The sequence below is a fragment of the Brugia malayi genome, assembly GCF_000002995.4.
Source record: "Brugia malayi strain FR3 genome assembly, contig: Bm_v4_ChrX_scaffold_001, whole genome shotgun sequence".
NCBI lineage: Eukaryota > Metazoa > Nematoda > Chromadorea > Rhabditida > Onchocercidae > Brugia > Brugia malayi.
Genome location: NW_025062479.1, coordinates 12,231,506 through 12,246,774, shown reverse-complemented (window position 1 = coordinate 12,246,774; position 15,269 = coordinate 12,231,506). Strand labels below are relative to the sequence as shown.

At 35.9% G+C, this 15,269-nt stretch overlaps 3 protein-coding genes across 5 annotated transcripts; 2 read left to right on the top strand and 1 right to left on the bottom strand.

Annotated features, from left to right (window-relative positions):
* Positions 1 to 415: 415 nt before the first annotated feature.
* On the bottom strand, positions 416 to 3,193 carry Bma-sgca-1 (Uncharacterized protein; the record flags this gene model as incomplete). Of its 2 annotated transcripts, XM_001897617.2 has the most annotated exons (9): positions 416 to 588; positions 728 to 850; positions 919 to 1,037; positions 1,117 to 1,223; positions 1,313 to 1,501; positions 1,735 to 1,897; positions 2,065 to 2,284; positions 2,405 to 2,611; positions 3,040 to 3,193. In XM_001897617.2, 9 exons carry the CDS (start codon positions 3,191 to 3,193, stop codon positions 416 to 418), a joined length of 1,455 nt encoding a protein of 484 aa, XP_001897652.1. The 2 variants fall into 2 exon arrangements, with proteins under 2 accessions (XP_001897652.1, XP_042930511.1); XM_043074577.1 differs by lacking the exons at positions 2,405 to 2,611; positions 3,040 to 3,193 and having other exon boundaries at positions 2,065 to 2,174.
* A 3,635-nt stretch (positions 3,194 to 6,828) lies between these two features.
* On the top strand, positions 6,829 to 8,463 carry Bm8564 (Uncharacterized protein; the record flags this gene model as incomplete). Of its 2 annotated transcripts, XM_001897619.2 has the most annotated exons (6): positions 6,829 to 6,879; positions 6,997 to 7,177; positions 7,488 to 7,619; positions 7,820 to 7,942; positions 8,049 to 8,131; positions 8,383 to 8,463. In XM_001897619.2, 6 exons carry the CDS (start codon positions 6,829 to 6,831, stop codon positions 8,461 to 8,463), a joined length of 651 nt encoding a protein of 216 aa, XP_001897654.2. The 2 variants fall into 2 exon arrangements, with proteins under 2 accessions (XP_001897654.2, XP_042930510.1); XM_043074576.1 differs by lacking the exon at positions 6,829 to 6,879 and having other exon boundaries at positions 7,123 to 7,177.
* A 1,023-nt stretch (positions 8,464 to 9,486) lies between these two features.
* Bm12511 (Uncharacterized protein) lies at positions 9,487 to 15,269 on the top strand (the record flags this gene model as incomplete). Its single annotated transcript, XM_043074575.1, has 19 exons — positions 9,487 to 9,676; positions 9,789 to 9,965; positions 10,177 to 10,295; positions 10,487 to 10,523; positions 10,619 to 10,740; positions 10,875 to 10,914; positions 11,229 to 11,296; positions 11,390 to 11,435; positions 11,797 to 11,940; positions 12,026 to 12,162; positions 12,275 to 12,511; positions 12,690 to 12,788; positions 13,166 to 13,255; positions 13,372 to 13,532; positions 13,691 to 13,966; positions 14,155 to 14,270; positions 14,384 to 14,547; positions 14,716 to 14,826; positions 14,976 to 15,269. 19 exons carry the CDS (start codon positions 9,487 to 9,489, stop codon positions 15,267 to 15,269), a joined length of 2,628 nt encoding a protein of 875 aa, XP_042930509.1.

Below are 15,269 nucleotides of genomic sequence, written 5' to 3'. Positions count from 1 at the left end.
CTTTAGACTAACCCGACCTGAAGTTCTGGATTACTTTTGTTTGGGCCAGAAATGATTCCCCGAAAGCTTAGTCTTTACTTTAAAATGTGGAAAAATCCGTAATAAGCTGTAGCCAGACCATAGGGACAATTGATATGCTGAGTACAAAGAGTGAAAGCAAGGATTAAAGAATAGGGGGTGAAGTCCTTGCAAAGCTTGGTATTATGTAGGAAAGAAGGAAATGGACGCACTATAGACAGGGGAAATTTGTTAATTGTCATCAAGACAATTTTATCTAATGTCGGACAAATTGCACGAATCAAAAAACATGGGAAGGAAAGATTTACATGAAAATCAACGATGCAAATCGGTAAAACAGTTGAGAGAGAAGGTTAAGAGGTAATAAGTTCATTTAATGGATTTTACGTTGTTTAGGTCATTCTGACTTACAGTCTGCGGACTGTTCCTCCCCGTTGTGATCATTTGGATCGCTTTCAAATGGATTCCTATACAAATGCAGTGATGAACCACAGGCTTTCGCTGCTTCCGCAACTGTTTGTTTGCTCATCGGAATGACATGACCATTAAAGGTTTTATCCGGACTTGCACCTGAAATAGTAAGTTCTGACATTTATTCGAATATCTTATTAACCAAGTTTTTTTTCTTGACTGTAGGCAAATGTCGAAGTACTGTTCGGATGCATAATTCAAGCAAAATGCACAAAAGAAACAAAAGACTTTCACGTACTCAAATGAGCCCTCGATCCTTTTAGTAGGGGTGAACGAGACCCACGACTGGATGGATCAGGTCGAGGATTTTCCGGAGATGGATTCCGATTTGGAGGTTTTGGTTGCAGGAATGCGTGGATCCCTGAAACTATGAAAATCTTTTTAAATCAAGTTGAATGAATTCATTAATCTAGTGATGACAAAACAAACCAAGTGGAGTATGTGACTGTGCCCTGTCTGAAGCCATTAGAAGCACCTGTCGTTGCATGGAGAGCTCACGCAAATGGCGTTGACTGTCGCGTACGCTAGCATATTCTTCCAGTTGCCGTCTTAAAAAATATTTTCAGTGAATTTCATATAAAATTAACGTAAAGGTCACTATTGTAAAAAAGTAAAAAGAAAGCATACTTTGGCGTCTTGTAATCCCTCCAATGTTGACCTTCACGACGGCCAAAGAAAATAAGACTTAGAAGAATAAGTAAGAGAATACAACATACACCCAACATCGGGAACATCTAAATAATAATCCTTAACAATAGCTTCCTTCTATACAACGAACTGACAAATTCTAATGATTCAGACGAATTTTTTATAAACAGCTCACCAAAAATGATTCCCAAAAATAATATCTAGTGTGCAACACAGGAGTTTCCACTTTCAATATGGACGAGGTAGATGGCTGGTATTGGTGGTAGGGAGTATGCATTGTTTCTGTGTCTGGTGTGATTACCTTTGTCGACCTTTGCCGGAGCCCTGCATCGTTACTATGAATAGTTGGCGCTGTTACATTTTTCTGTAATAACTGATAACATTTCAACTATGGAAGATTTGTTTGCCAGGATAAACTTCTGAAATCTTTTTAAAGAAAATGATTTCAAAATGATTTCTACAGTCCTGTCTGGCCATTCAGTGTCAAACAGCAGCCATTACTTTAGCCAAGATATGGCATGAATTATCTTCTGAAAGTACTCGCAATGCCAACAACCCTCAAACCATCTTGTTTAATCTAATCCAGTAAACGATTACCACATGGAAATTGCACCAATCAATTTGAAAGATAGGAGCGAAAAATTTGTTCAATGGTACAAGCTGATCCCTACTGCAATATTGCGGATTCCTTTGCAATCCACGTTCCAGATTCAGTACATTCACATGAAAGCGACTTTGCGTTCCAATTCGAACTATGCTGCTTAAAAAATTCGTTTAAATGAACATTTCATCATGGTTAGGAAAAATAGATATTCCAATAGCATCTATTGTTTTGTTAATCGAATCTAATTGTTATTCGGTACTGTTTACAATGGTAGCTACCCAGTACGGAAGTGTGAAAAGTTTACCGAACACACTACAGCTTACCCAACTTTATGGCGTAAATCGAGATGGGTATTTTGAGGTGACAAGTTCCCAGCGGCTAAAATCTGGAATATATATGGATTCAGTCCTTTTCCCCTGAATGATTCTGTCATTGATTTCTTCAGCCGATCAATAGTTCGAGTGCGATCAGTTAAAAGATCCTCAGGATCGTAATTTTTTATGTAAATTTCGGCAAACTGTTGTGTCGCGTTATTGTACTTTTCTAAAAAAAAAACAAAAAAAAAAAAAAAAAAAAAAAACGCATTGGACATCTAGAACAGGCATAGGGATACGGCTGCATGCAGATCGAATTACGTTTGTATAGACACCATCCATATCTTACCATTATCATTCAAAAATATTGTTATATATTGTTCCGCTCTATCGTAATTATCCAGTCGTCGAGCAATAATGTGTATAACAACTTGATTGAGAGGAGAGACCACAGTACCATATAAGTATCCAAGTGCTTTGTGCCTAGACGGCATCAAATGCAACCATAATGGCAAAGCAGGGCGGCCATGTAAAGAAGCTGACCATTTAACATCAACTACAAAAACACTGCCTTCATTTTCATCTCCTGAAGTGTTTGCTACTACACTTTTTAAAAATATCCCACCTCTCGTTATTGAAAAAAAGTACTACAAGCTATCGAAAACCTAATAAAGAGAATAAAAAATGAGCGATTCGGAAGTTGAAAATAGTAAACATGAAAAGCATATGGAGGACAAGTGAGAAGCCATCACCTCATTAGCTGTTATTGTCCATAAAAATTATTTACAGAAGAGATAGGAATCTTTGAAACTTACAACTGCATTTATTTGTTTGCTACATTTCTATTAATCTATTGCAGGTTCACATAAAGTATAAATGAGAATAAAATCTTAATGACGATATATTGTTGATAATATTACAGCAGATTCAATTCTCTAGACCACTATTTTTAAATATGGGTAAATTAAATTAAAAATAAATTACCTGTTTGAGGAAAAAAACTACCGGAATGAAGTGTATAAATGAAAAACTCTCCTTTCGTCGTTCGTAGTTCGAGTGGGTTTATGGTTCGGCGATACTGGGTATAGCAAAAATTGAAGAGTGCAAATAAGGCAATGGATACAAGCCATCTAATCATGATCACAAATCTGTCGATAACTGTGTTATGAAAACTTTGAGCAATGCCTGAGAAAAAAAGAAATAAACTACAATGACAATCACTATGAGTGATCGAATACTAAATTACCAATTACTTTCAGTTCGAAACTTTGTTGTTCAACAGAAAAAATGAAAATTTCGATTTGCCTAATAAAATCCGTACCTTATTTGGATTCCTTCATAAAACAAGTTGATCTCTTCCATAGACTCAGAAAAGCGGGAGTGGATGATTTGGTCTCAACCTTTTCATTCATTGATAACCAAACCGAAAACAAATCATTGTTTCCTGAATGATTTTTCATAATATTGCAGGCAATAAGAAATAAATTTTACGTTTAAACAATGACTATGTTTAGATTCCATATCAAAACAGCAAAAACAGGTGATGCAGCAGAGATGATTACAGCACATCTGGAGTTAGACTGTTGCATCAGCGGCTCCAACAGAATAACAGCGTGAAGTAGCAGTTGCTCAAGCAATGCTTCTTCATCTTTTACACTGCCTTCAAAATAATTCGGCCTGAGAAGACGCAGCTAAGCTATCTCTCGGCGCTAAACAAAATTGATGATAAGCTTATGTTTAAAGCCTCTGTACAATCCCCAACGGAAAATCTGCTAGTTTATAGGAGGCTTGAACTTGGGAAAAATAAAAAACATGTTCACCGACTTTTGGTCAAAAAAATCACTGCGTAACGAGTATTGTACGACTAGCATTAACAGGCACAAATCTTTTCATCTTTTTTTTTAACTTAAAAAAAAGAAAACAAGAAAGCAAGATGGCGAGTGGAATTTCAGCTTCTGTAATGACGTGATGAGTAAAGGCTTGGTCAATTATATTACCTTTGAAAAAAGGGGAAGTTGGAGTTGCATTTAGGCTTCTATAATGTGCATCTCTCCAGGAACACAATTCCGGATCATTATTTCCTTCTAGAGAAATAATTTGTGGAAAGATAAACTTTTGAAACGTTAAATCCGTATGAGGAAATAAACGAATATGGAATCAAGTCTCTTAAGAACTAATAGTTTTTGTAATTCAGAAAGCCCCCGTATCCAATGAAAGGTGATGGTTTGCAGATTACACCATATTTGAGTATTACATCAAATTGTGATGTGTATGCAAATTTTTTTGCGGTGTGTATCCAATCAATATGCAAATTTGAACACACAGAATCACGCATAGACGCGATAAAACTTTACCAGGTTGTTCATTTCCTTACTCTTTCTTTACCTTTTTTTTGATTTTAATCAGACTTTTAAAAAACGTCAGTTGTAATATTTGATATATTTATTAATGATATAAGCTACTTTCTTATTACTACCACTTGCTTTATGATTCTCTTTCATCCAAACAACTTATTTCTCGAAGGCGGATACGCGGAAAAAGCTGTGCATAAAATTTCAGGATTATCCTCATGATCATCCGTCAGAGTTCACAAATCGGTCATATTTTTGTGTATCAAATTTTACGAAACGTCCCACTTCTTCAGCTCATGAGGAAATTAATTTTTATGGAATTGTCAGAAACAAGGAAGAAAACACTCCAGCAGTTGAGCCTATAAGCTGTGCATAAAGCCTATAAAGTGATTAGAGAAAAGGACCATAAAAAAGGATACTGACACGCAAACCTAAATATAACAGTCTAAAGTAATCAATTTACTATTGATGGCGGCAAAAATAGAGCAGATTTCTAAAAGTGTATCCATGAAGGAGTATTACAGAGAGTTTCTTGACTAACAAGTTCAGGTAATTTGTCACCATCTTCAAATAACCCGCCACTATTTTATGGCGGTATACCTGTCATATCCACTCTGTACGGTCCATTCCGTCTGATTAAGATAATGCTTCTGTTCCGGCGACATACGTTCACCTCCTGATACAGGGATTTGAAAGGAATTTCGCGGAGGTGTCACACTTCATTCCTGAATCTCTCGAACCTCCCCGACTCTCTTTCAATTTTCCACTCAGTAAATGGTAAGGCTGGCCTTTCCGAACGAGCCATAGTTTACCGGTGACATATGTGGTGTACAATGGAGTCATGGTGGTTGGAGTACTCGTGCGTGTTGGCGTGTGGTAGCCGAGTGTTTCCGTGCATATTCATTTTGCCGGGTTGATGTTTATGTATTTCTAAAACATGGAGAGATGAAGCGAAAGAATGTTAGGGAAGTCGATTCGGTCAGAAGTGTTTATGTTTCATTTTGTGGACAACTGGTCTATTCGTTGGTCCATTCCGGCCAATTAATGCTTTTCCCTCCTTTAACCATCTCGTAGACAAGCCATTTATCGTTTGCAGACGATCGCACTAATGTCTTTTTGTTCGGCCGACAACTTTTCCTTCGATTTCGACATAATTTGGTGTTCAAATGTGTTCATGCATTTTTATTGATTCTTTTTGGTCATGTCCATCCATTTTTGGTCATGCCCATTTGATTATCTCCTTTCCGTTCAGGAACGTGTCCACAGTGATTCGACCCGAATAGTCACTAGAAATATCCGTTCTTCATCTGGACCATTCGTTATCTGTAAAGATGATTTCGTTAAAATGATACGGAAAATACTTTCCAGGACAAAGATCTGGAAGTTTATTAGAGTATTTTGCTCTTACTGAATTTTCTACCCTAATCATTGGTCGCTCCTATCACTTCCTTCCAACAGAAAGGAGATATTGCTGTTCACAAATTCGACAGACTATGTTTTCAAGTTAACGCTGAACTGATTGTTTTTACAGGTGTAATATCAGTGCTTTTTCATCACTGTCGAAAGTGAACAAAAATAGTAGTGTATGGTTGTTTGTTATCTTTTTAATTTTGGGATTTTCTTAACTATTGCTTTTGGTTATTTTAGAGTCCTTTTATAGAAAAGTTGTTATTCCCTGCAATTGGTATAGGAATAGTTTACCACTAATACTGCTTCGTGAATCTGTGAATCTAGTATCCACCCTGATATTTGCTGTTCTACTCTTTTCCGTGTGGTTCTTTATTAATACTGGATGTTTTGGATCAAGAAGGACGTTGAATGGTCGAAGTATTTCCTCCGTTCTGATACTCAGTTATTTTGTAATCCTCTTTGTTTGAAAGAACTTCAAGATAATGATGTAGTCATAGACAAATTCCTCGTTTGCTGATCACTATATTCAGTAGTAATCATCAATGGATATCATTATTTATGCTTGTTTACGTCATGATTTGTCTCATTTTCCAATCATCATGGAATCAGTCCAGTAAAAATGTTACTTGTAAAATCAGATCGTTCTTGCTTCATCCAACATCGTCCTGTACTGTCTCTTCGCATTCTGGACAAAGGAGTTTACTCCTGATTAGTAATGTATCTTGTGGTTCACTGCCGGCTCAAGTACCACTGACCTCTCTAATTTCACCTTTTTTTGACTGGTCAAGAAAATTTCCAGTGAAAGATTTAAGATATATCATCAAATGATGTTTTATAATGAAGTATTTTGAGTTCTAAGTTTTTTTTTTAATAGACTGATGTTCATTGGTTTGGATAAGTTAATTCTAGTCAGTGACTCTAAGGGAATGACTGGTATGGATAAAAGGCAAAGATTTTTTTCATTCTTGAGATTTATCGAGAAAAAATAAGCTTGTTTTAGGAAATCGTAAAAATGACTGGAAAGGAACGCGGCAAGCGCATCAATAAAAAACCTCTGCATAAGGTGTTTTTGTTATACAGAACGTTTCAAATCCTAGGAAATAAATTTTTTAATGTTTGAGATTGATATACAGTTTTGATTTGTAGACGACACCAATGCAGTTCTTTTCCACGTTTTCAGGGGTTTTCAACTGCCTCATGGGAAGATCGTTTAACGGACAATGAAAAGGAAGATGATGGTAACATCACCGACCCGGAGTTGATTGCTGAAAAGGAGTATGCTGTGGAAAATGGTACTGAATTCGACATGAATTTGGTTGGCGGGAGAGGCCTTGAAATGGAAGTTGGCAGTGGAGCTGGATGTAACTGTTTGGTTTTAAACCATTAGTGGTATTGATATCTTCAAATCCAAATTTGCTTTGAAAAGTCATAGCTTAAGCGTTGCAAAGGAAAATGAGTTTAAAGAAATTAATGTATTGGGAACTACTTGTAAGAAATATTTTGATCCGCATAAGTCAAAAAAGTGTTATGATTGACATAATTTAAGTAACTGTTCACTAGTTAATCTCTATTATTATTGTTACTCTTTTGTTCGAAGAAGGGTATTGTAGTGCGGTATGTGTTGAGCATCTTTAATTAGCACATAATACTATTTCAACATTTCGTTTTCAGCTAAATTTGCGGATAACGTGAAGAAAAATGCGATGATTTCTACTAAAATTAAACAGGCAAAGGCGGACCGCAAAGCTCGTGGGCGAGGTGTTTCTGGAAGCATGTGTAAAAAAGAAAAGGGTATTTCGTATGGTAACTCTATTTATATTTCAAACTGTTATAATATTTTATATGTGTATAAAAGTTTTCTGGTAATCATTTTCCCTGCTGTCGTATAATACCAAGGGTAATATACTCGAATATGGATGCCGAGGAATATTGAAGTCAGACCAGCAGTAATCCAAAATTTTTGAATTTCTTTTATACCACTTGTGATTTGCTAACAGTTTCAGGTGGTTTCCACACGCTCATGGATATGGACGTTTACTATGGATTAGATAATGATGAATATGATACCTATATGTCGGATACCGATGAGCCCTTTAATAGCCACGAAGAGGGCATTGCTCGCCAAGGTACTCAATTTAAGTTTTCTTGTTATGTTGTGTGGTAAGATGGTTTCCCAAATCTAAATGGAATCGGAAATTGAGTTTATTTCGGAAATTTTTTTTGTGCTTTTAGAAAAAGAGAAGGCAAACCAATCGGAAGCTGATCTCATTGAGGACATGAATCAAATGTTTTTGAATGATGACGATGAGGAGGAGGTGACATATATTTTGTTCAGTAATCTTTTACTATAAACAAATTGTTGAGAATTCTGTTAGTCCTTTCGTCTTTGCTATCAGAGATTGAAATTTTAACCTTGTTAGCTGCACAGTTCTTTCTAAAGGTTACAGAAATTTGTTGAGTGATAAAATGATTGAACTTTGTTTGTGCATGAAAGAAGGATATAGAGATATACTCTCTGTGCTTTTTAAAGTGATGGATGTAAAGTTATTAGCGCTTCTGATTGTAGGATGATGATCGCCCAGGACCGAGTCGATTGTATTACCGAACAGGCGATGGTGGTAAACCAAAACGCCTCTATCGCATGTAAATCTGCTGGTAGCGAAACCGCAGATTCCTGCAGTTGATTACAATGTTTTTTTCTCTTGTTGTTTTTGTCGGGTACTATGTTAATCTGTGCTTTAATAATATTGTGTATATTTGGTTTCAGCGATGATTCCAAGAGCATCGGTATCTGTCGTTGTTATTGAATTGAATTCATTCCAATTATGTATAAATTGCTTTCCAATATATTGTTCTCCGTCGTGGATGCACATATAAGAAGTTTTAAGTTCGCGCAATATTCGAAGTTTGTGTCAATGTGTATTTGCTGGGTCTCACGTGAACCGCAAACCGTGGATAAGTAGGGTTGTCCTTCAGAACTCAGTGGTCATTCGCTGCACGTTTGTTATGTTGCTTAGGCGCGAACCAAATCTAGAGGAGTGACAAGTAGCCCACAATTTCTACCTCAAGATGTGGGACAGAGTTTTCATAATCAGTGTTGGATTCGTGCAGACTAAATTTGTACTGTCGCGATGTGCAACTATATGGTATACTGGCCTAAAATGGTTGTCGAGAAGGTTAGGAAGTTCACTTGGTACGTGGTGTGGTGGATGGGTTGTGAGTGAGGAGAGATGGTTGGTGGGACTGGGTTGTGTGGTTTTATGACCGACTGTACATACCAGATGTAATCAAAAAGTTGGGTTGTATGTTGCCTTATGATTACATATGTATGTGTATATATTTCTTTGCCTGTAACTATCTTATTGTTTTTATTTTGTTGATTTCGTCATTTGAGAGCTGTGTTTAGTCATCTTCATTAAAGAAAGCTACTCTATGGGAATTTTTCATGAAGTGTAACGCCTTTTTTTTTGTGAAGGTTTAAAAGTTTTTGTTGGTAATGACATTATCAGTGACCTAACGTTTCTTCGGAATACTTTCTTGCTAAAGGTGTCACATCTTTTCCGAAGTAAGAATGTTCGCAGAGCTAAGGTATCCCGTTGTTAGGAAGGATGGAGTGATCGTAGTTGCAGCAATTTTCATTATATATTTTGTTACACAGGTGATAAGGAAAATGGTTGGCGAATTCAATAAACGTGGGAGTGGTATACACAAAAGCTTCAATTCGCCTCGAGGTGGGTCTACGTCACGTGGAGGGAGTCGTGGCAGATTTTCGACACGAGGAGGTGGGCGTGGCGGTATATCACCAAGAGAAGGTGGTGATCGTAGTGATTTGTCTAACCGCGCTCGCGGTCCCAGAAAAGGTAGGGTATCTCTCTGTCTTTTCTTTAAAGTCAAAATATAATTGCTACATCTTGGATTATATAATGATGATTGCGTGAGACAGACTTTTATTGTTCAGGTTTTTTTTTCTAGGTGTTGGTCGTGGTGGAAGAGGTGGTTGGGGTGATCGTGGTGGAAGAGGTAGTTGGGGTGGTCGTGGAAGAAATGGACGTGGTAGAAGTGATCAAGGACGAAAAGGATTTTCTACGAAAAACGAACGTGATATGGATTTCAAAAAGCGAATGAGCTTTGATATGGATAACAGATCTGGTAAAGAAATAGCTTTAAAGAAAACTTTATAGCTTTGGTTTTTGTGATATTTTTTCCTTCTTGAATTGAAGCGCTTGACTTCTTAAGCAAAACTAGTCTAATAACAGGAATTTCGTGGGAATGTGTTTTGAAAGCAGTCTTCAACAGATATCGTAATAAGATGACGGATATATTTCGTAGTTTTGAATTTTATTTGAAACATCTGTTTAAGAAAAATCAGGTGGAAAAAAGAACGAAAATAAATACAAGAAATCAATGTCGGAACCATCAACTCCATCAACTGTGAAGTTTAAGAAATATGAGATGAACAGTGAACATGATGAGGATGAGGTTATCCACTTTTGCTCCATTGATTTTCAGTTCCAGGTTTTGTAATAGAAGGAACTTCAGTTAATTTATCCGGTATTTACTTTTGTAGGCTACTGTGATACGTGACAAACGATTGTCATATATATATAGTTTGCTGATGTTTTCAATTGATTTACCCACCTGATTTTGCTTAATGATACATTGCTTTTCAGGTAATGAGCACCTCAGATATCGAAGATCAAGAAATAAGTAAGTTCTGCTTTTCGGATTCGCCAAATATGGAATTGAAAGTTACATCTGGCACATTTAAGGAATTCCAAACTTTCTCTTAACTTTTTTTTCAGCTCCAAAAACACCAAAAAAAATTGCTGATATGACATCGAAACAAGAGAAAACACTTACATCAAAGAGTTATTCGGAATTAGTACAGATAATGAGTAGTGCTAAAGGTTTATCGAAAAAAAAGGTAATTTTTTAGAAGTTTCTGAAAACAATACAACCTGTCTCTTTTTTGACTTGGGTTGCGTAGAATGTATAAGCCCTAATTTAAATAATTCGCCAAATCCTTTGTTGCAGTTCCCTCATGTGCAATTTTTGCAGGGTGTGCTTAAACGAGAAAACGGTAAGGAAGAGGATGAAGGTAAAGTATCTTTCAATTCTGTCTTCTCAGAATTTTATTTAATTCACCATTTTTTTTTTTCAGGAGAACATGTTTAGAAAGTGGTTCTTTGCAAATTTAAAGTTCTTAAGAACGGTTTTGAAATAGGGCTAATCGGATGTAGAAGATTTTCATCTATAAATTTGAGTCAGTTATCACGCAGATCGGTTACGAATCCTCAATATTCCGTTTACCAAAGTCACCATGCAAACAACTCGGCATTACTGGATTGTTTCCACATTTATCTGTTTTAAGAGGACAGAGGATATAATTCGTTAATGCTCTGCTAGTTTTAGAATTGGTAGTAAGTCGAGATGTGAAAAAGGCTAAAATAATCAATGTTGAAAGCGACAAGGACAATGGAGTAAGAATTTTTATTTGTTTTTTTTTTATATATGTGCTCCTGATGTTCTGTCTCTGAGTTGTCTGCGATTATTAATTTCTGTAATTTTTACAGGAAGGAAGTGATTATAATGAAGATGAGGAAGAGAGCAGTGATGAAGGTATTTTATGAAGTCTACAACTTTCCTATACTTTCAGTTGTAATTCTCATATTTAACATGACTGCTCATGGCAGATCGTTTCCAGTTGTATGTAGCAAAGGAATAGTAAAAAGCTTTATTGATTTCTTATCGACGATGATGTCAGCTTCACTTTTATTCGAAAATACATGTGATTAGCAAGAACTGAGTCGATACCTACTTCCAGAGATAAATTTGTATTAGCAATTAATAATTATATGGCTGTTTCGTTTCAGTTGTGTCTTTGGTCGGGGAATTGCGGAAGTTTAAATATGACAGAACTACAGTAGGGGCGGGTTTTTTTTGCATGATTATATGTCAGTTTAGAATGAATTTTTTTTAGGTTCAGAAGGCGAAGTTGTTAAGAAGAATGTAAATGGCGTTGCTGAAACGAGTGAATCAGACGAGGATGAAGATGAAAGTTTGGAAGATGAGGATGAAGATGAAAGTTTGGAAGACGAAGATGAAGAGGAAACACCTTCTGACGGTATTCTATTACTGCTGCGCTTTATTGACTGTTCAAATAAATCTGTTTGTTTTGTGTAGAGCAAATTGAGTTACTCTTTTTTCAGTAAAACCAACACTTAGTTCCACTCCTGGCAATACAGTGCCTTTGAAGAGCGCACTTAAAACCCCTTGTACTGGGAAATCAAGCAAGAAGGTTTCACTTTCAGCGATAACTACAACCACTCCAGAAATACTTTTGAAGGTCTACCTTTACTTTTTTTAAAATTTATTCTAGTTATCAATAATGTGATCTTAGTATATAATGCAATCATTTATTTGAAGGCGGATTCTTTTGTAACGCACTAAAATTCTAGAATAAAACACCAGCCACACCACATCCTCAAACAATGTCGAGCAAAAATAAGAGACGGCTAAAATTCGAAGAATCGGATGAAAGTGATGGGGATGAGGAAGATGATGATGAGAAAGATGAAGGGAGATTTAAATTGGACAATAGAGAAATGAAGTTGGTAGAGAACGATGATTCAGAAGATGAAGAAAGCAATGAAAATGAAGGGAAAGATGACACGAAGAGGACAGAACTTGCTAAAGTAAGGCAAAACTGTTATTTTTAGTTTGGAATTGTGAAAACCAACAGTTAACCGATATATTTCATTCAAATTGGCTGCTCATTTAGGGAATTTGAAGATTAAACCTCATTTCAGGGATTTTGATTCAGCGACCTATTTTAAACAACTTTCATTACATCTGTAGAATTTTAAATTTCAGACAAAACGAGAAGGAACCGTCGAAGCAGTTAAGAACAAAAAGGACAAAATCAATTTAAAGAAGTTCCATAATAAAAATGACAAGGGAACTGAAGAGAAGGTAGTTGTTTCTGAAGCTTAAGTATTTTCTGTTCTTTCTAATTTGAGTCTATTTCACGAAATAATTTCTGTTCATGGACGACATACAGTCCTGTCATTAGAGAATCAGTGACTTTATTAAATTTGAACTCTTTTATGTAGGCTGTGTTTTAAAAACCTTGCCAATGAAAAACTGCTATTCTGTTCAACACATTTTAAAACTTTTACTTTTTTTGTTGTAAAGTTCGTGAGGACATAAAAGGTCAACGATTTGTAGGAATATTTATCAATTCGGGACTACTATGCTAATCATACAGTTTAGTTACTCGTAAATGGACCATTAATAAACTATCATGAAATGGAGTTAACTTTAACCAAAATATACTTCTTTTTATTCAGTTAGCTTCGCAGAAGCAACCGAAAGCGATAGCTAATAAGGATGAGATGAAGGGAGTAAAAAGGAAATATGAAGATGAACCACTGTTAAAGGTATGAGATTTATTAGTGAAATCTTTGCATAGATACAGAACTCATGTCAAACCAAAGTGTGCTTATGAAATAATTCTGGCTTTCTGAGTTAAAGTGGGTACAAATGATGTGTTTAGCCGGAGGATGCAAAAGAAGTGATAAAAGAAGAACAAAAACGACGAGATGAGCGTGACAAGAAATCATTATTTGTGCGAGGATTACCCAAAGACGTAAAGTTGGGGCAGTTAAAGGCCCTTCATAATGACATTCTTTACGTGCGTCATATGCCGCATCGAAAGTAAACTTTCATTAATTTTAAAGCTTTTCATTTTTTTATTTTTTAAAGTGTAAAGCTTTCATTGTTTTTTTTTTTTTGTTTTTTGTAAGCTCACTTTGAGGAAATTCTTATCTGGTCAGTTTGTGAAGGATATATTCTTGAACAAGAAAAAAATTCAGCTTTGCATGGTTAATATTTGCAAGTGAAAAGCTTTGTGAAAAGGCTTATGAGGATATATCAAAGCAAACTGTGGAAGGCCGAACACTTACTGTCGACTTTTGTGGATCAAAGGCAAAAACACGTCCTCAAAAGGATAAAAGTCAATTGCCCATCAATCCCCTAGAGCTATTTGTTGGCGGCTTACCACCGTCAACATCCAAAGATCAGATGAAAGTTATCTTTCGTCAAGCGACCAATATCAGTTTTCCGAAGCAAGCAAGAAATAAGAACAAATTGTAAGTCAGTCAGTTCCAGAATTTAGTCTTTTTGAAGTTTTGGGAGTTTTTTTTTTTCTTTTCTTTTTTTTTTTCTTTTTTTTTTTAGTAAAAGAGTTCTACTGCATTCAGAATGTTTCGGTCCTCTAGCGGATTTGCTGATTTAGTACTAAGAGAAGGGTTTGTATTTTTTTAACATGAATTTTCAGATACTGCTTCGTACAGTTTGGTGATGAAAAGGAAGCGAGAGCAGCATTCGAAAAAGGAAAAACACTAAAGATTAGCGGTGTACCGGTTGACGTTCTATATGCTCGGATACGCAAAGGTAACGATTATCATTGTTGTTCAGAGTTTTTTTATATAACATGTTACCCACTTTACGAATCTTAAGTATTGAAATCGATAACTGAAACTGACTGTGTCATAATCAAACTGTAGGGATAACAGATGAGGCAAAGCTACCGAAAACGAACCAAGCTTTCAATTTGTCGAATGGAGCTGCAACAAAGTCGAAAATAAAAAACTCACCAAAAATAAATGAAACGAATGGCGATACGACAAGTGAAGGTATTGAGTCCTCGGACGAAGGAATTGAGGAAGTGGTTTGTTTTGTTTGCTAATCTAACATCAGTGTTGCTTGGCTCACTTGTTTTTTATTAATTTATTAATGTTCTGAAACACTGTTAGCTTAGATTTAAACAAATTACAACGCAATAATTACATTTAAATGGCAATTTCTTTTGCCTGCTGTTTTACACTATAAATTTCAGGATGACTATTCTTCAGTTTCCAAGCCCAAGAAGGCGAAGCTGGCTAAAGCAAGTAATTCTAAAATCCTGCATGAAATTGAATCACTAAAACAGAAAAACATTGAAACAAAGGTAGTTTCTGGTGGAGTGCTTTGTAAATGTATATAAGGGTATTCAAATGGGTTGCTTTCCGTCGCTTTTGACTTCTTGTTTTTTCTTTTATTTACTTGTGAAAAGCTAATCAAGCCAAAATGTTCATCTTATCTATAAATTATTTTTAGTGCGCAACGGTACCTATGAAATCGATTTTGAAAAGTTCCACTGGGAAGATATCTGAACAAGGCAAAGCTAATTTAGAGAGCAAGTTGGTCTTCGATGAAGATGACAAGGATAATAATATTGGTGATGATGATGATGATGATAGTGACAATGATAATATTGATGACGGTGATGATACTGATGATAATGATGAGGAGGAGGAACAAGATGATGATGATGATGAGGAGGAGGAGGAGGAGGATGATGATGATGAGGAGGATGGTGGGAATATGGAAGATAGTGATGGAAGCAATTAA